We start from the raw sequence: 16,369 nt of genomic DNA, 5'->3' as shown, positions 1-16,369 counted from the left end.
GCCAGATCCGGCCCGCCGTACGCTTTTACGCGGCCCGCGAAGGCAAATTGTGCGTCAACTTCCAGGATTTTTGTTAGTATTTCAAATTGTCGTGTCGTAAATGACAACTTTGAGACACTGCAAGCATTTTTGTGTCACCAAACATGAGCAATAGCCGAAAAACCCATTTACCTTGATTTCTGATTCTGAAACTAGCTCATAAATTGCATGCGTAAATATAATGAGGCCATTAAGAATTTGGATTGTTTCACAAGGGGAACCGCCCGCGGAAAAAAATGAGTTTGACACCCCTGCTGTCGGAGATCAGTACACTGAAAGAACTGTTAATATAAATGAAGGCATTTACCGTAATTCCCGGCCTACGGAGCGCAACTGGTTGTAAGCCTCACCCAGTACATTTGTGAAGGAAATACCATTTGGTACATACATACCGGCGTATGTATGTGTAAAAAAACCCGCGTAAAAGCCGCAAGTGCCCACATTGAAACAAGATATATACAAAGAAAGACAGTACACGGGGAGTTTAATGGTAGCACCACTGCGCTAAGGCTAACAATGCCGTGCTAACGCTAATGCTAGCTCCGTTAACAGGGCCGGTAAAAAAAAAAAAAAACGGTAAAAATCACTGAGACACGGCAGTAACACGCTAGCGCAGCGCTAACAGGGCCGGTGTGACGGTCTGAGCGCTCCGCCGTGCTGAAAAGTCTCCTTGTGATGAATGCGCATGCGTGACTAACAGGGGAACTCTGGGCACGTAGCAGACGCTTACTGGGAAATCCCCCGGTCTCGTAGTTCCCCTTCTTCTCCATAGACGGAGCTAACATACGTTAAAACATAATCCTAACCTAACCTTAAAACAATACTTGATTTAAAAAAAAAAAAAAAAAAAAAAAAAAGATATACACATATAATATGTGCGTTCGCTGTGTTCGTCTTTCTGAGACGTCCACAGCGAACATGAACACTTGGCGACAAGTTATTGAATGCCACATGTTGAAGCATGGACGGGGATGTTTCAGACTGGTAAAAATATACATACATACATATATACACATACATATATACACACTCACACGCACATATACACACACACACGCATATATATATATATATATATATATATATACACATACATACACACATATACACACACCCACACACACACACACACGTATGTGCATTAATCACAAGAAGACTGTTCAGCACCACGCTGAACAGACCCTCAGACCGTCACACCAGACCGGTAAAAGTCACTTCCTCGGCACATATATTCCCCCGGTCTCACTCCTACCTTTTCCGCTGGAGTGCCCCCTTCCGGCCGTTAGGAGAAAAAAAAAAAAAAAAAAAAAAAAACCCGCACAAATTCGCCGCATAAGCCGCGGGGTTGAAAGGGTGTGGAAAAAAAGTTGCAGTTTACAGGCCGGAAATTATGGTTATGCCATTTGCGTTCTTGAGGAAGGTGGCAATAAATGAGTCACAATCAATTTTTTCCACATTGCTTTGTAAGTTCTTCAAACGGCAAACGAGTACAGACTGAATGCGGCTGAAGCCAAGTACTGCACCTCCATTATTGCCTCCATTACTTCAAGACTCAATCAATTGATGGCTGCCCATCCCTAACAGAAGCAGCGCATCCCTCCAGCGGGATGTCACTGTCAAAGAACCTGAGATCACCTTTTGTCGACGCTCGGCCCGCCGTCTATTTCCAGAAGAGAATGTTCCAGAAGAGCAGCCAGCAGGGATACACCAGCAGCGCCACCAGCGGGAAGACCAGCGACCCGTACAGCTCGTGGTCCAGGATGCCCTGCGAGATGACCGACAGGAAGAGCAGCCAGCCGTCCTGGAAGCCCAGCGGCATCTCCTGCAGCTCGCGGAAGGCGAAGACGGACAAGAGCAGCGTGCCGGCGGGGCTCAGGACCACCATGAAAACGGCCGTCGGGAACCTGAGGGGCGCACGCCGTCCGTCCGTCAGTTCGGAGTACGGAGCGCGACGGACCCGAGGCGCGGCCGTTCTTACTTGGGCACGTGCGGCGTGACGACGGCGGCCGTAGGGACCAGCGTCAGGGCCAGGACGAAGCCCAGCGAAAAGTTGACCAGGGCGGTGCAGCCCAGCAGCACGGCCAAGTACAACACGGCCACCAGCTTCAGGACTCTCCAGCCCTGCTCCGTCCCCTCGCCGGACACGAGTCTGGCCGACCGCAACGTCAATCGAGGATGAGACAAAAGCATGAAAAGAATCCGTCTTGGCGGTTCCGCCTTCGCCCGTGAAAGCCGACTAACACCGCAGTGCGTTTTTTTTCCCCTAATATTACGTGATCATTAAGAGATATTTTGTTTTACTTTTTTCCAAAATAAGAGTATCCAAACGTGATATTTCAAAGAAAGTAAAGAAATCTTTTTTTTTTTTTTTTTTCGCTCACAATAAATAACCAGACAGGATTTTACAAATTATCGTATGTTTTTTTACCCTCTAACGATACACTAACCATAATTGTGATATCAAAATGTCTGGAATAGATTAGCTGTTATTGATACAGTATTGATCAGGGCAATACTGCAACATTTGGTAGACATCTGTTTTTCAAACAATAGTAATATCATCGTGTATGTATATTTATTTTTTGTCTAACTACATTATCGATCATATTGCAAGTTCTGTCATATTTTTCTAATGACAGTTTTATTGTGATTCCCTGTGTGGAATAATTTTTTTTTGTAAATGATATAGTATTAATAAGAGTGATATCACAATACGGTGATGCTTCAGTTCTCGACCACAATCGCTTCCAGAAAAGGGTTCGAGAAGTGATTTGTTTGAAAACCGAATCGATATTTCCCATGACAATGAAGAAAAAATAAATAATACGTTCCTAGCCCAAAAAATTGGGCTTTTTAAATCATTTTTTTTAGCTTTTCCTGATAATAAACAGCATGGTAGAAATACGTGTATAGTTGAAATACTTTCTTGAATAAAATGATTTAAGAAATATATTTATTTTTTGCTTGTTACACATATAATAAACCGTAACGATTTTCGTTCGAAAACAGAAGCAAAAAAATGTTGTTCGAAGATGGGGATGTTCGAGAACCGAGTCATTACTGTACATGATATTTATTAATTTATTTATTTTATAATTATGCTAGCGAAGATCTTTTATTTTTGATACAGTGTTGATAAAAGCAGTGTGACAGAACAGAATGGGAGTATTTTTTTTATGTTGCAGTAATGATAACTAACATCGCAAGCACGTTTTTTTTTTCTCTATTAATAAAACGCCACAAAAGTGATAAAACTATGCAGTGTAAAAAAAAAAAAAAAAAAAAAAAAAAAAAAGTCCTCACGCACGTGGACAAGTGGGCGACGATAATATGATTACAATCATTATTTTAAACCGTTTTTGCGGTCAAAGGCATCGTGACGTCACCTGTGCGTGTTGTGAGGGAGAGCCAACCCGGCCGTGTAAACGGCGATGGCCGTCAGCACCACGGCCTCCGTCTCCGACACCGGGAAGTGCTCCACCGCCATCTCCTGGAAGCGGACGGGCAGCGCGTAGAGGGCGACGCCGGTCATGTGGCTGATCACCAGAGGGGTCAGCACGGACAGCGCGCCGGGACTGGACTGCCGGGAGGAGAAGAATCCGCGTTAACGTGGCCGGAGGGTTTAGAAGCCCGACTTGACGCGTCGCCGTGGTAACCTGCTCCGCGCTGGCGACCCCGTCTTGTGTCACTGGAGGCGGCGAGAGCTGAACCCACAGATCCAAAGCCTGCGTTTCAGTCAAGGACTCAAACTGAACGTGCGAGGAATTCTGCTGATGAATGTTTTACCCGAATGTTTTAAAGGATACGCGGAGCAGCAGGATGACGCCGATCAAGCCGAACGCTGGCATGTAATAACTGATGGAAACGAAGTTGGAGAGCGAGGGAAGAAGGTAGAAGAAGTAGGACTGGTGCAGGCGCTCCAGGAGGTTGTTCAGCTTGCGATACATTCCCTCCAACAGCCTACAAGGGGGGTGCGCACGCACACACACACACACACACACGGGCAAAAACTGAATTTTGTAACGGTTTCTTGTTTTACACCGCTGTATAGAGCTCGTGCACCTATGTCATCAAATCACGGCACTGGCAGGAAGTGGCGGTCAAGCAAAGCATTGCTCAATGCCAAGTCGGTTGGTGACGACGCGAAAATATGTCTTATAGCACGACGCCCGGAGTTTTGTCCGATAAAATTTAGAAGAATAAACGTAGGTAGGTGGAAAAATGAGAGACACTTGGCATAGAGGACCCATATTAAATGCCGAAGTCAATGTTTTCGCCGATAAGAAATTGGACCGTTAACCTGCTTCCCGCTTGTCTTGGAAGCGTAGAAAAGTCTGTACGTGTACAAACACTTCGTCGCTGGATCTGACGGCTCGTGAACGCGGAAGTGCGTTCGGCTACACGGGAACCTTTGCCTATGAGGTAAAGGGACGGGAACGTGACACGGACCTGCCGACGGTGGTCATGTCCGTCTTGTACTGGCGGAAGCTGTTGATGCCTTTGATGGTGACCGCCTCCACGTGGTAGCGCATGAAGAGCCCGTGGTCGCCCCACGGACGCCCGCTGGCCTGCTTCAGCACCATCAGCATCATCGTCTGCACGGCGTGGCTGTAGCCCAACGCGCTGTCCCAGTCGTTCCTTTGCAACTGGGACAAAACATCTCGGGATTAATACCAAATAAATACGAAGCCGTCATCGTTTATAAGGACGATGACACTTTTTTTGTTCTTCCCAGTCTGTTTCTTATTTCAAAACATTTGTACACAATAATTCTCTTTTTTTGTTGTTTTAAACTCCAATTTCAAGTCACATAAACTACAATATTCTGGTAAGATTGTTTATTAATACTATAGCTTCATGCTGTTTTTTTTTAATTACATCTTTACATTGCTTTCAAACTTTCCAAATGTTTACCATCCAAGAACAATTTTTGAGTACTAGTGACATCGTACAAAGGAGTAATACGACCACACTGAAAAGAAAATTATATATATCATATTATATCACGAGTGGTAAAGTTGTATGTCTGAGAAAGGACTTGTATATTTTCCACATTAAAGTCACAATGAAATTGTATATTTCAGAATATTTTTGACAAGTCATAATTTTTAAAAAAAGGGATGGGAGCAGATTTTCTTCTTAAACATTGCAGTTTTAATATTAGAACGATAAAGCCGTGTATTTTTGAGTTAAGTCATTGGGCGGAGGGGTTGTATATTTTTAGATATACAGTTTACAGTATTTTAAAATCTTTTTAAAATATATATGTTTAAAATGTCTACAAAGTCTGTCGACATATAAAGACATTCTCGAGAAAAAAGGTTAAAAGTAATTTAAAATATTAAATGTCAATATTTTCAAGAAAAGTTCTAGACGGATATTCCTGAGTCAAAAAGTCCTAGTTTCAGAGGAGTAAAAAAAAAAAAAATATATATATATATATATATCCGATGGAGTATTAATAAGACTGATATCACAATACAGTGATGCCTCGGTTCTCAACCACAATCCGTTTTAGAAAACGGTTCGAGAAGTGACTTGTTTGAAAACCAAATCGCTATTTTCCATTACAATGAATGGAAAAAGAAATAATGCGTTCCAAGCCCAAAAAAAAAAACCAACAAAAAAAAACATCAACACACATATATATATTTTTCTCTTATTTCCTTATTATATTTTAAAAAAATTCAAAGATAAAATGTCAATATTTACACAGGATGGCAAATGTGCTCCACGCGCGTTTTGCAGCTTTCCTACCTTGCCCTGGATGGTGCACAGGACGCCGATCTTCTGACAGAACGCGTAGAAGAGGTTGGTGAGGTCCAGGTTAGGCAGCTGCCCGTTGAGCCCCTCCAGCACGATGTCCAGGCTGGTCACCACGTCGGTGCTGAGCTCCAGAGAGAACGCGGCCTGGATGGAACCGGCGCGGCCCTGCAAGGGCGTCCAGTTCATACCTGCGGCGGGGAAGACGTACGTGGATGAAGCCTGACAGTTGCACCTGGCGTTGTGTGCACGAGGAGGGCAAGGGAGGAGAGGCGGGTCACCCGTGGTGTTGGTGTGGTGGTACCCCTCCAGCCAGGCCTGCATGCCGATCAGATCGTGTTCATTGACCAGGAAGATGATGTCCTTGGCCCAATACACCTGATCTATTAAAAGAGAAAAAGTACCAAGGTCTTAAGTCAGCATTTCATTTGAATCAACATATAAAAAAAAAACAAAAAAAAAAAAAAATTTTTGACTTTTACAGGGCTCCTTTCATACAACTCAACAATTTCTCAAATTACAAAACGTGTATACACACACAGAGAAAAAAAATTTAAACAGCCTAATGTTCTACCTTCACAGCACAGGTGTGAAACTCAACACCCGGGGGCCAGATCGGGCCCGCCACATGATTTTATGTGGCCCACAAAGCCAAATCCAGAGTTTCCATTTCCATGATTCTTGTAAAAATCTGTACGAAAATTTCAAATTTTCTTATCACATAAATAATCAAGTTACAGCATTTTTGTGTTACCAAACATAAATAGTTGAAAAACACGTCCTTGATGTCTGATTTGGATTCTGGTTCAAAAATTGATTATGTAAACATGATGAGACGATTAAAGATTTTTTTATTGTTTCATAGTCAAAACGGTCCTCTGAGGGAAACCCGAACTACAACGTGGCCCGCGAGAAAAATGAGTTTGACGCCCTTGCTTTACCGGAACCTTCTCTTTGCCAAATTGTTCATTTTAATCGGAAAAGAACATACAGTGAAGAAAATAAGTATTTGAACACCCTGCTATGTTGCAAGAACTCCCACTTAGAAAGCAGAGAGGGGTGTGAAATTTTCATCGCAGGTGCATGTCCACTGTGAGAAAGAGAGTCTAAAAAGAAAAATCCAGTACAATTTTGTCTCTGGTTCGTTAAAAAAAAAATATAAAAAAAAAATCATACATTGTGATTTCTGTAAAGAAATGATGAAAATGAAATGGAAAAAAAACGATGAAAATTTCAGACCCATCCATGATTTCTAAGTGGGAGAACTTGCAACATAGCATGGTGTTCAAATAATTATTTTCTTCACTGTACGTTTAAAAAAAAAAAAGGGATTATTTTTATAATCCAAGCAATATTTTAGAAAATGCACAAATTAAATACGTCTGTGACTGTTCTGCCTTGTCAGAAGTCCTCATCATGCTTTTTCAAGTAAACAAAAAAATGCTTTGGGAGCTGTATTTCCTTTCGACTGAGAAAACGATTCTATATGACAAAATAAACACATTATGAAATAACTATAATAAAATCCATATATCTCCACAATTTATATCTTGATTTGTGTTTCAGGCTCACGTTTTGCACAATAGATGTTGCCGTTTTCACAGCTTGATGTCGCACTTACTTCTGAAGTACTGCGCCAAAACCAGCAGCAGCCCCACGGCCTGGTTGTTGGCGTTGCCTTGGCTGCAGGGCGCCGTCAGAACCAGCGCCTCGGTCCGCGGCCCTCGCGGGGAGCGCAGGATGCCGTACACATTTGTGCCCTTCACCAACTTGACGGCGGGGGAAAAGGCGGGATAAAAGGTTGAGCGGTCAACGGCGGACACGGGAGACGTGTGAAGAAGAGCCGAATTACAAATCTCTCTGTGTTTTCGTCCGGGAAGGGGAGCTTGCGGGAGAAGCTCTGCGTGAACACCTCCAGTCCTCGATCCTGCATGGTTTTCACCAGCCAGTCCACCGGCATCCCGCTGCAAAAACCCGCGCAAACAAATCATTTGCTTCGCGCACCGACGCGGGTCCTCCCGCGATCGATCCCGACGCCGGTCGCCTTACCCGGCTTTCTTTTTCTGCGCGGCAAATTCCCTGGCCGTGACCAGCGACCTCTCCCCGGCCGGGAAGTGTTCCTCCACCATGGTGGAGCCCATGGCGTTCTCGGACATGTACGTGCGCATGGTGAACGGCTCGAAGGCCAAACCCATGAACCAGGCCACGCCCACCATGTAGCAGAGGATACTGGAGGAGGTCAACAAAGAGTGACAGGAAGAGCAACGACATTATCTCCAGTTGTTGCTCTAGTTTTTCTTGCGACAACGATTCAATAAGAGCTCGGTTTTGAACACACAACTTCTACACTATGTCACTTCATTTAAATTTTTTTTAAAAAAGGCTTGTAGGTGACTTTCATGGAACAAGGCACAGATTTTTTTGGTCTACATTTAATTATTAACAGGGTCAAGTTAATTTCTTAGTCATCCGTAACTAAGTACAGTACAACCTCGGTTCTCGACCACAATCCGTTCCAGAAAACGGTTGGAGAAGCGATTTGTTCGAAAACCGAATCGGCATTTCCCATTACAGTGAATGGGAAAAGAAATTATGTGTTCCCCAAGCCTAAAAAAAAAAAAAAAAAAAGGGCTTTTAAAGCATTTTTTTTAGCTTCTCCTGATAATAAACTGCATAGTAGCAATACATGTATAGTTTAAATACTTTACATAATAAAATAATTGAAGAAATGTATTGATTTTTTTGCTTAAAATGTATGCTTTCGTAGTAGAGTAGGCTCGGCTGGGAGTGCATTGCCGTATCTGTTGCGACTCAGCCCTCAGCCATGTAAACTTTTCTGGATTAACAAAGGTGGAGAATAACTTTAAACAAAAATAATGAGGGGGGAAAAAATGGACAAAAAAGTTTATTTTTACAAAAAAATTAATTATGACAGGTTATGTGAAAAACAAAAATAATTAGAACCATGACTGCTGTGCTTGCATGATGTTAAATGTATTTCAATCAATCTATTGTGCTATGGCATTGAGAAAGTTTATTTTTATTTTGTGCTTACTCTTAAAAATAATAAATCCATTGAAACAAGGTGCGTAATAAAGTAAAATTTTAAATGTTCAATACCTTTAACAAAATGTAAAAAAATGTCTTCGCTCCACCTCATTTAAGTGCTCCCACGATTTTTTCTCAAGGAGAGCTGCAGAGGTGAGGCAAGAGGATCTCGGCTTGGAAACACATACCTCGGGTCAAAAGTTTGCCCCATGTCGAATATTCTCTTCTTTTGCAAAATAGAAATGTGCAATGTGAATGTGCTTTCTATTCTATTTCTACTTTTTTCTGTCATAATGTCTGCTGTTTTTTCGTTTGTTTGTTTTTTAGCAGGAATAAAGTCACTCATCACTTTTTGGGAAAAGGCTAGCCGTGAGAGGCTGTAAAAGTCACTACACTAGAAACATTCTGCTTTTGTGCACAAGCACCCCTGTGTCCGCAGCCATGCTGTTAGTGCAAGCACTGCAGAGAAGATGAGCACTGAACTACACTTTTAAAATATATTACGATGAATACACTTTATAGTTTCGTGTTTTTTCTTTTTGATGGAATGTAATTCAAATGTTTTATTGTAGCAAACACAATTTGCCATTCCAACTATAAATAGAGCTCCTGAGAAAGGTGATGATGAAGAAAATGATAATGATGATCATAAATAGATAAAACAGACATGAATGGAGGCGCAAAATTTGAGAAATGGAGATCAGAAACGCACCAGATTGGAGCGTTGAGCCGAGTGAGGAGGTTGATCAATGCCCTTCTTTGATTGGGATCAGATATCAGTCCCATTGTGGTGCCCCAGAACGAATCCTACGACAACACACACATTATTAAACCATATTTAGACAAATTAACATAAATAAACATGAAATAGACACATTAGGGCGAGCTCTGTCTCTTCTGACAGCCCGCATCCGGCTAACGAGCTAGCTTCCCCAAAGCGATAACACGTTTTGTTTTTCAAGCGTGAACACGAAACTATTCGTGAATAATTCGCTGAAATACTTAGTGTTGTTTCAAGAAACTAAATATGAAAGTATTTACCCTATTCCAAAGTAAAAGCCGGTCAGAGCCGCCGACGGACGAAAACTTATCGGTGGCTAAGAGTAAGCACAATTGCTTGCATTCTAGTCGTTTACGCACGGAACAATAGAACGGTGGACCTACTTCCGGTAGTACCCGTGTAATTCATTTTTAAGGAAGTGAAATATTTTCATTAATTCACGCTATTTTCAGGAACTGTACATCTATGTATATGTGGCCGTAAGCGGAAGTAGCAGATAAATATGATCAAATACTTACTTAAATGAAATTATACGCCAGACGGGGTCGTTTCCCTCTTGACAAAATGCTTACAACACCTGGTATTCCCAGGCGGTCTCCCATCCAAGTACTAACCAAGCCCGACCCTGCTTAGCTTCCGAGATCGGACGAGATCGGGAGTTCTCAGGGTAGTATGGCCGTAAGCGCAGCTGCACATCAAAAAGGGGGCTAAATATTTCGTTAAAATATGATTTTGTTGATTCTCTTTCCACTTGACAAAATGCTTACAGCACCTGGTATTCCCAGGCGGTCTCCCATCCAAGTACTAAACAAGCCCGACCCTGCTTAGCTTCCGAGATCAGACGAGATCGGGCGTTCTCAGGGTAGTATGGCCGTAAGGGCAAGCTGCATATCAAAAAGGGGGCTAAATTTTTTGTTAAAATATGATTTTGTTGATTCTCTTTCCACTTGACAAAATGCTTATAGCACCTGGTATTCCCAGGCGGTCTCCCATCCAATTACTAACCAGCCCCGACCCTGCTTAGCTTCCGAGATCGGACGAGATCAGGCGTTCTCAGGGTAGTATGGCCGTAAGCGCAAGCTGTATCAAAAAGGGGGCTAAATATTTTGTTAAAATATGATTTTGTTGATTCTGTTTCCACTTGACAAAATGCTTACAGCACCTGGTATTCCCAGGCGGTCTCCCATCCAAGTACTAACCAGGCCCGACCCTGCTTCGCTTCCGAGATCGGACGAGATCGGGCGTTCTCAGGGTAGTATGGCCGTAAGCGCAAGCTGCACATCAAAAAGGGGGCTAAATATTTTGTTAAAATATGATTTTGTTGATTCTCTTTCCACTTGACAAAATGCTTACAGCACCTGGTATTCCCAGGCGGTCTCCCATCCAAGTACTAACCAGGCCCGACCCTGCTTAGCTTCCGAGATCGGACGAGATCGGGCGTTCTCAGGGTAGTATGGCCGTAAGCGGAAGCTGCACATCAAAAAGGGGGCTAAATAGTTTGTTAAAATATGATTTTGTTGATTCTCTTTCCACTTAACAAAATGCTTACAGCACCTGGTATTCCCAGGCGGTCTCCCATCCAAGTACTAACCAGGCCTGACCCTGCTTAGCTTCCGAGATCAGACGAGATCGGGTGTTCTCAGGGTAGTACGGCCGTAAGGGCAAGCTGCATATCAAAAAGGGGGCTAAATATTTTGTTAAAATATGATTTTGTTGATTCTGTTTCCACTTGACAAAATGCTTACAGCACCTGGTATTCCCAGGCGGTCTCCCATCCAAGTACTAAATAGGCCCGACCCTGCTTAGCTTCCGAGATCGGAGGAGATCGGGCGTTCTCAGGGTAGTATGGCCGTAAGCGCAAGCTGCATATCAAAAAGGGGGCTAAATATTTTGTTAAAATATGATTTTGTTGATTCTGTTTCCACTTAACAAAACACTTACAGCACCTGGTATTCCCAGGCGGTCTCCCATCCAAGTACTAACCAAGCCCGACCCTGCTTAGCTTCCGAGATCGGACGAGATCGGGCGTTCTCAGGGTAGTATGGCCGTAAGCGCAAGCTGCACATCAAAAAGGGGGCTAAATATTTCGTGAAAATATGATTTTGTTGATTCTCTTTCCACTTAACAAAATGCTTACAGCACCTGGTATTCCCAGGCGGTCTCCCATCCAAGTACTAACCAGGCCCGACCCTGCTTAGCTTCCGAGATCGGACGAGATCGGGCTTCTCAGGGTAGTATGGCCGTAAGCGCAAAATCCACATCAAAAGGGGGCTAAATATTTTGTTAAAATATGATTTTGTTGATTCTCTTTCCACTTGACAAAATGCTTACAGCACCTGGTATTCCCAGGAGGTCTCCCATCCAAGTACTAAACAGGCCCGACCCTGCTTAGCTTCCGAGATCGGACGAGATCTGGCGTTCTCAGGGTAGTATGGCCGTAAGCCCAAGCTGCATCTCAAAAAGGGGGCTAAATAGTTTGTTAAAATATGATTTTGTTGATTCTCTTTCCACTTGACAAAAACAAAATGCTTACAGCACCTGATATTCCCAGGCGGTCTCCCATCCAAGTACTAACCAAGCCCGACCCTGCCTGCTTAGCTTCCGAGATCAGACGAGATCGGGCGTTCTCAGGGTAGTATGGCCGTAAGGCAAGCTGCATATCAAAAAGGGGCTAAAATTTTGTGTTAAATATGATTTTGTTGATTCTCTTTCCACTTGACAAAATGCTTATAGCACCTGGTATTCCCAGGCGGTCTCCCATCCAATTACTAACCAGCCCCGACCCTGCTTAGCTTCCGAGATCGGACGAGATCAGGCGTTCTCAGGGTAGTATGGCCGTAAGCGCAAGCTGCGTATCAAAAAGGGGGCTAAATATTTTGTTAAAATATGATTTTGTTGATTCTGTTTCCACTTGACAAAATGCTTACAGCACCTGGTATTCCCAGGCGGTCTCCCATCCAAGTACTAAATAGGCCCGACCCTGCTTAGCTTCCGAGATCGGACGAGATCGGGCGTTCTCAGGGTAGTATGGCCGTAAGCGCAAGCTGCATATCAAAAAGGGGGCTAAATATTTTGTTAAAATATGATTTTGTTGATTCTGTTTCCACTTAACAAAACACTTACAGCACCTGGTATTCCCAGGCGGTCTCCCATCCAAGTACTAACCAGGCCCGACCCTGCTTCGCTTCCGAGATCGGACGAGATCGGGCGTTCTCAGGGTAGTATGGCCGTAAGAGCAATCTGCACATCAAAAAGGGGGCTAAATATTTTGTTAAAATATGATTTTGTTTATTCTCTTTCCACTTGACAAAATGCTTACAGCACCTGGTATTCCCAGGCGGTCTCCCATCCAAGTACTAACCAGGCCCGACCCTGCTTCGCTTCCGAGATCGGACGAGATCGGGCGTTCTCAGGGTAGTATGGCCGTAAGCGGAAGCTGCACATCAAAAAGGGGGCTAAATAGTTTGTTAAAATATGATTTTGTTGATTCTCTTTCCACTTAACAAAATGCTTACAGCACCTGGTATTCCCAGGCGGTCTCCCATCCAAGTACTAACCAGGCCCGACCCTGCTTAGCTTCCGAGATCGGGCGTTCTCAGGGTAGTATGGCCGTAAGCGGAAGCTGCACATCAAAAAGGGGGCTAAATATTTGTTTTAAAATATGATTTTGTTGATTCTCTTTCCACTTGACAAAATGCTTACAGCACCTGGTATTCCCAGGCGGTCTCCCATCCAAGTACTAACCAGGCCCGACCCTGCTTAGCTTCCGAGATCGAACGAGATCGGGCGATCTCAGGGTAGTATGGCCGTAAGCGCAAGCTGCACATCAAAAAGGGGGCTAAATATTTCGTTAAAATATGATTTTGTTGATTCTCTTTCCACTTGACAAAATGCTTACAGCACCTGGTATTCCCAGGCGGTCTCCCATCCAAGTACTAACCAGGCCCGACCCTGCTTAGCTTCCGAGATCGGACGAGATCGGGCGTTCTCAGGGTAGTATGGCCGTAAGCGCAAACTCCACATCAAAAAGGGGGCTAAATATTTTGTTAAAATATGATTTTGTTGATTCTCTTTCCACTTGACAAAATGCTTACAGCACCTGGTATTCCCAGGCGGTCTCCCATCCAAGTACTAACCAGGCCCGACCCTGCTTAGCTTCCGAGATCGGACGAGATCGGGCGTTCTCAGGGTAGTATGGCCGTAAGCGGAAGCTGCACATCAAAAAGGGGGCTAAATAGTTGTTTAAAATATGATTTTGTTGATTCTCTTTCCACTTAACAAAATTCTTACAGCACCTGGTATTCCCAGGCGGTCTCCCATCCAAGTACTAACCAGGCCTGACCCTGCTTAGCTTCCGAGATCAGACGAGATCGGGTGTTCTCAGGGTAGTACGGCCGTAAGGGCAAGCTGCATATCAAAAAGGGGGCTAATTTTTTGTTAAAATATGATTTTGTTGATTCTGTTTCCACTTGACAAAATGCTTACAGCACCTGGTATTCCCAGGCGGTCTCCCATCCAAGTACTAAATAGGCCCGACCCTGCTTAGCTTCCGAGATCGGAGGAGATCGGGCGTTCTCAGGGTAGTATGGCCGTAAGCGCAAGCTGCACATCAAAAAGGGGGCTAAATATTTTGTTAAAATATGATTTTGTTTATTCTCTTTCCACTTGACAAAATGCTTACAGCACCTGGTATTCCCAGGCGGTCTCCCATCCAAGTACTAACCAGGCCCGACCCTGCTTCGCTTCCGAGATCGGACGAGATCGGGCGTTCTCAGGGTAGTATGGCCGTAAGCGCAAGCTGCACATCAAAAAGGGGGCTAAATATTTTGTTAAAATATGATTTTGTTGATTCTCTTTCCACTTGACAAAATGCTTACAGCACCTGGTATTCCCAGGCGATGTCCCATCCAAGTCCTAACCAGGCCCGACCCTGCTTAGCTTCCGAGATCGGGCGTTCTCAGGGTAGTATGGCCGTAAGCGGAAGCTGCACATCAAAAAGGGGGCTAAATAGTTTGTTAAAATATGATTTTGTTGCTTCTCTTTCCACTTGACAAAATGCTTACAGCACCTGGTATTCCCAGGCGGTCACCCATCCAAGTACTAACCAGGCCCGACCCTGCTTAGCTTCCGAGATCAGACGAGATCGGGCGTTCTCAGGGTAGTATGGCCGTAAGCGCAAGCTGCACATCAAAAAGGGGGCTAAATATTTCGTTAAAATATGATTTTGTTGATTCTCTTTCCACTTGACAAAATGCTTACAGCACCTGGTATTCCCAGGCGGTCTCCCATCCAAGTACTAACCAGGCCCGACCCTGCTTAGCTTCTGAGATCGGACGAGATCGGGCGTTCTCAGGTAAGTATGGCCGTAAGCGGAAGCTGCACATCAAAAAGGGGGCTAAATATTTTGTTAAAATATGATTTTGTTGATATCTCTTCCACTTGACAAAATGCTTACAGCACCTGGTATTCCCGGCGGTCTCCCATCCAAGTACTAACCAGGCCGACCTGCTTCGCTTCCGAGATCGGACGAGATCGGGCGTTCTCACAGGTAGTATGGCCGTAAGCGGAAGCTGCAACATCAAAAAGGGGGCTAATATTTTGTTAAAATATGATTTTGTTGATTCTCTTTCCACTTAACAAAACACTTACAGCACCTGGTATTCCCAGGCGGTCTCCCATCCAAGTACTACCAGGCCGAACCTGCTTAGCTTCCGAGATCGGGCGAGATCGGGCGTTCTCAGGGTAGTATGGCCATAAGCGCGAAGCTCCACATCAAAAGGGGGCTAAATATTCGTGAAAATATGATTTTGTTGATTCTCTTTCCACTTCACAATGCTTACAGCACCTGGTATTCCAGGCGGTCTCCCATCCAAGTACTAACCAGGCCCGACCTTCTTAGCTTCGAGATCATGACGAGATCGGGCGTTCTCTCAGGGGTAGTATGCGTAAGCGCAACTGCACATCAAAAAGGGGGCTAAATATTTTGTTAAAATATGATTTTGTTGATTCTCTTTCCACTTGACAAAATGCTTACAGCACCTGGTATTCCCAGGCGGGCTTCACCCATCCAAGTACTACCCAGGCCGACCCTGCTAGCTTCCGAGATCAGACGAGATCGGGCGTTCTCAAGGGTAGTATGGCCGTAGCTGCAGATGCACATCAAAAAGGGGGCTAAATATTTCGTTAAAATATGATTTTGTTGATTCTCTTTCCACTTGAACAAAATCTTACAGCACCTGGTATTCCCAGGCGGTTCTCCCATCCAGTACTAACCAGGCCCGACCTCTGCTTAGGTTCTGAGATCGGACGAGATCGGGCGTTCTCAGGGTAGTATGGCCGTAAGCGAAGCTGCACATCAAAAAGGGGGCTAAATATTTTGTTAAAATATGATTTTGTTGATTCTCTTTCACTTAACAAAACACTACAGCACTGGTATTCCAGGCGTCTCCATCCAATTACTAACCAGGCCCGAACCTGCTTAGCTTCCGAGATCTGACGAGATCGGGTCGTTTCTCCAGGGTAGTAATGGCCGTAAGCGCAATCTGGCACAATCAAAAAGGGGGCTAAATATTTCGGAAAATATGATTTTGTTGATTCTCTTTCCACTTTACAAAATGCTTACAGCACCTGGTATTCCCAGGCGGTCTCCATCCAAAGTACTAACCAGGCCCGACCTGCTTCGCTTCCGAGATCGAACGAGATCGGGCGTTCTCAGGGTAGTTATGGCCGTAAGCGCAA

General features: G+C 44.2%; 1 protein-coding gene, 21 non-coding genes and 8 pseudogenes across 22 annotated transcripts; all 30 read right to left on the bottom strand.

Annotated features, from left to right (window-relative positions):
- Positions 1-69: 69 nt before the first annotated feature.
- On the bottom strand, positions 70-9,997 carry gpaa1 (glycosylphosphatidylinositol anchor attachment 1). The gene is made up of 13 exons (XM_061838734.1): positions 9,892-9,997; positions 9,563-9,657; positions 7,852-8,031; positions 7,655-7,766; positions 7,424-7,571; positions 6,084-6,185; positions 5,797-5,993; positions 4,489-4,685; positions 3,846-3,999; positions 3,696-3,764; positions 3,426-3,619; positions 2,018-2,188; positions 70-1,943 (listed from the first exon to the last, which is right to left on the bottom strand). Exons 2-13 carry the CDS (start codon positions 9,634-9,636, stop codon positions 1,700-1,702), a joined length of 1,842 nt encoding a protein of 613 aa, XP_061694718.1. The 5' UTR covers positions 9,637-9,657; positions 9,892-9,997; the 3' UTR covers positions 70-1,699.
- A 199-nt stretch (positions 9,998-10,196) lies between these two features.
- Positions 10,197-10,315, bottom strand: LOC133511656 (5S ribosomal RNA). The gene has a single exon (XR_009797996.1). It is a non-coding gene; the product is annotated as a 5S ribosomal RNA (ribosomal RNA).
- Positions 10,316-10,391: 76 nt separating this feature from the next.
- LOC133511673 (5S ribosomal RNA) lies at positions 10,392-10,510 on the bottom strand. Its single transcript, XR_009798015.1, has one exon. It is a non-coding gene; the product is annotated as a 5S ribosomal RNA (ribosomal RNA).
- A 77-nt stretch (positions 10,511-10,587) lies between these two features.
- On the bottom strand, positions 10,588-10,706 carry LOC133511555 (5S ribosomal RNA; annotated as a pseudogene).
- Positions 10,707-10,781: 75 nt separating this feature from the next.
- On the bottom strand, positions 10,782-10,900 carry LOC133511633 (5S ribosomal RNA). Its single transcript, XR_009797974.1, has one exon. It is a non-coding gene; the product is annotated as a 5S ribosomal RNA (ribosomal RNA).
- Positions 10,901-10,977: 77 nt separating this feature from the next.
- Positions 10,978-11,096, bottom strand: LOC133511571 (5S ribosomal RNA). The gene has a single exon (XR_009797961.1). It is a non-coding gene; the product is annotated as a 5S ribosomal RNA (ribosomal RNA).
- Positions 11,097-11,173: 77 nt separating this feature from the next.
- Positions 11,174-11,292, bottom strand: LOC133511657 (5S ribosomal RNA). The gene has a single exon (XR_009797998.1). It is a non-coding gene; the product is annotated as a 5S ribosomal RNA (ribosomal RNA).
- A 77-nt stretch (positions 11,293-11,369) lies between these two features.
- On the bottom strand, positions 11,370-11,488 carry LOC133511672 (5S ribosomal RNA). The gene has a single exon (XR_009798014.1). It is a non-coding gene; the product is annotated as a 5S ribosomal RNA (ribosomal RNA).
- A 77-nt stretch (positions 11,489-11,565) lies between these two features.
- Positions 11,566-11,684, bottom strand: LOC133511658 (5S ribosomal RNA). The gene has a single exon (XR_009797999.1). It is a non-coding gene; the product is annotated as a 5S ribosomal RNA (ribosomal RNA).
- Positions 11,685-11,761: 77 nt separating this feature from the next.
- On the bottom strand, positions 11,762-11,879 carry LOC133511674 (5S ribosomal RNA). The gene has a single exon (XR_009798016.1). It is a non-coding gene; the product is annotated as a 5S ribosomal RNA (ribosomal RNA).
- A 76-nt stretch (positions 11,880-11,955) lies between these two features.
- On the bottom strand, positions 11,956-12,074 carry LOC133511663 (5S ribosomal RNA). Its single transcript, XR_009798005.1, has one exon. It is a non-coding gene; the product is annotated as a 5S ribosomal RNA (ribosomal RNA).
- An 83-nt stretch (positions 12,075-12,157) lies between these two features.
- On the bottom strand, positions 12,158-12,280 carry LOC133511549 (5S ribosomal RNA). Its single transcript, XR_009797958.1, has one exon. It is a non-coding gene; the product is annotated as a 5S ribosomal RNA (ribosomal RNA).
- A 75-nt stretch (positions 12,281-12,355) lies between these two features.
- Positions 12,356-12,474, bottom strand: LOC133511554 (5S ribosomal RNA; annotated as a pseudogene).
- Positions 12,475-12,551: 77 nt separating this feature from the next.
- LOC133511664 (5S ribosomal RNA) lies at positions 12,552-12,670 on the bottom strand. Its single transcript, XR_009798006.1, has one exon. It is a non-coding gene; the product is annotated as a 5S ribosomal RNA (ribosomal RNA).
- A 77-nt stretch (positions 12,671-12,747) lies between these two features.
- On the bottom strand, positions 12,748-12,866 carry LOC133511662 (5S ribosomal RNA). The gene has a single exon (XR_009798004.1). It is a non-coding gene; the product is annotated as a 5S ribosomal RNA (ribosomal RNA).
- Positions 12,867-12,943: 77 nt separating this feature from the next.
- On the bottom strand, positions 12,944-13,062 carry LOC133511632 (5S ribosomal RNA). Its single transcript, XR_009797973.1, has one exon. It is a non-coding gene; the product is annotated as a 5S ribosomal RNA (ribosomal RNA).
- A 77-nt stretch (positions 13,063-13,139) lies between these two features.
- LOC133511551 (5S ribosomal RNA) lies at positions 13,140-13,248 on the bottom strand (annotated as a pseudogene).
- A 78-nt stretch (positions 13,249-13,326) lies between these two features.
- On the bottom strand, positions 13,327-13,445 carry LOC133511643 (5S ribosomal RNA). The gene has a single exon (XR_009797984.1). It is a non-coding gene; the product is annotated as a 5S ribosomal RNA (ribosomal RNA).
- Positions 13,446-13,522: 77 nt separating this feature from the next.
- Positions 13,523-13,641, bottom strand: LOC133511559 (5S ribosomal RNA). Its single transcript, XR_009797959.1, has one exon. It is a non-coding gene; the product is annotated as a 5S ribosomal RNA (ribosomal RNA).
- A 77-nt stretch (positions 13,642-13,718) lies between these two features.
- LOC133511548 (5S ribosomal RNA) lies at positions 13,719-13,837 on the bottom strand. Its single transcript, XR_009797957.1, has one exon. It is a non-coding gene; the product is annotated as a 5S ribosomal RNA (ribosomal RNA).
- Positions 13,838-13,914: 77 nt separating this feature from the next.
- Positions 13,915-14,033, bottom strand: LOC133511655 (5S ribosomal RNA). The gene has a single exon (XR_009797995.1). It is a non-coding gene; the product is annotated as a 5S ribosomal RNA (ribosomal RNA).
- Positions 14,034-14,109: 76 nt separating this feature from the next.
- Positions 14,110-14,228, bottom strand: LOC133511671 (5S ribosomal RNA). Its single transcript, XR_009798013.1, has one exon. It is a non-coding gene; the product is annotated as a 5S ribosomal RNA (ribosomal RNA).
- Positions 14,229-14,305: 77 nt separating this feature from the next.
- LOC133511631 (5S ribosomal RNA) lies at positions 14,306-14,424 on the bottom strand. Its single transcript, XR_009797972.1, has one exon. It is a non-coding gene; the product is annotated as a 5S ribosomal RNA (ribosomal RNA).
- A 77-nt stretch (positions 14,425-14,501) lies between these two features.
- Positions 14,502-14,610, bottom strand: LOC133511595 (5S ribosomal RNA; annotated as a pseudogene).
- A 77-nt stretch (positions 14,611-14,687) lies between these two features.
- Positions 14,688-14,806, bottom strand: LOC133511528 (5S ribosomal RNA). Its single transcript, XR_009797940.1, has one exon. It is a non-coding gene; the product is annotated as a 5S ribosomal RNA (ribosomal RNA).
- A 77-nt stretch (positions 14,807-14,883) lies between these two features.
- Positions 14,884-15,002, bottom strand: LOC133511675 (5S ribosomal RNA). Its single transcript, XR_009798017.1, has one exon. It is a non-coding gene; the product is annotated as a 5S ribosomal RNA (ribosomal RNA).
- A 77-nt stretch (positions 15,003-15,079) lies between these two features.
- On the bottom strand, positions 15,080-15,196 carry LOC133511584 (5S ribosomal RNA; annotated as a pseudogene).
- A 77-nt stretch (positions 15,197-15,273) lies between these two features.
- On the bottom strand, positions 15,274-15,390 carry LOC133511570 (5S ribosomal RNA; annotated as a pseudogene).
- Positions 15,391-15,855: 465 nt separating this feature from the next.
- On the bottom strand, positions 15,856-15,975 carry LOC133511608 (5S ribosomal RNA; annotated as a pseudogene).
- A 271-nt stretch (positions 15,976-16,246) lies between these two features.
- Positions 16,247-16,365, bottom strand: LOC133511585 (5S ribosomal RNA; annotated as a pseudogene).
- Positions 16,366-16,369: the final 4 nt, after the last annotated feature.

Source organism: Syngnathoides biaculeatus, chromosome 13 (assembly GCF_019802595.1).
Source record: "Syngnathoides biaculeatus isolate LvHL_M chromosome 13, ASM1980259v1, whole genome shotgun sequence".
NCBI classification, from domain to species: domain Eukaryota; kingdom Metazoa; phylum Chordata; class Actinopteri; order Syngnathiformes; family Syngnathidae; genus Syngnathoides; species Syngnathoides biaculeatus.
The sequence above is the reverse complement of the archived record's forward strand: the minus strand, read 5'-3'. Positions and strand labels throughout refer to the sequence as shown.

Excerpts from the sequence above, each read along its gene's own strand:
- gpaa1 (XM_061838734.1), bottom strand. The coding sequence starts at position 9,636 with ATGGGACTGATATCTGATCCCAATCAAAGAAGGGCATTGATCAACCTC. Across the intron at positions 4,686-5,796 it reads TGTGCACCATCCAGGGCAAG|TTGCAAAGGAACGACTGGGA; the intron begins GTAGGAAAGCTG and ends GTTTTGTCCCAG. Across the intron at positions 4,000-4,488 it reads GACATGACCACCGTCGGCAG|GCTGTTGGAGGGAATGTATC; the intron begins GTCCGTGTCACG and ends CCCCCCTTGTAG.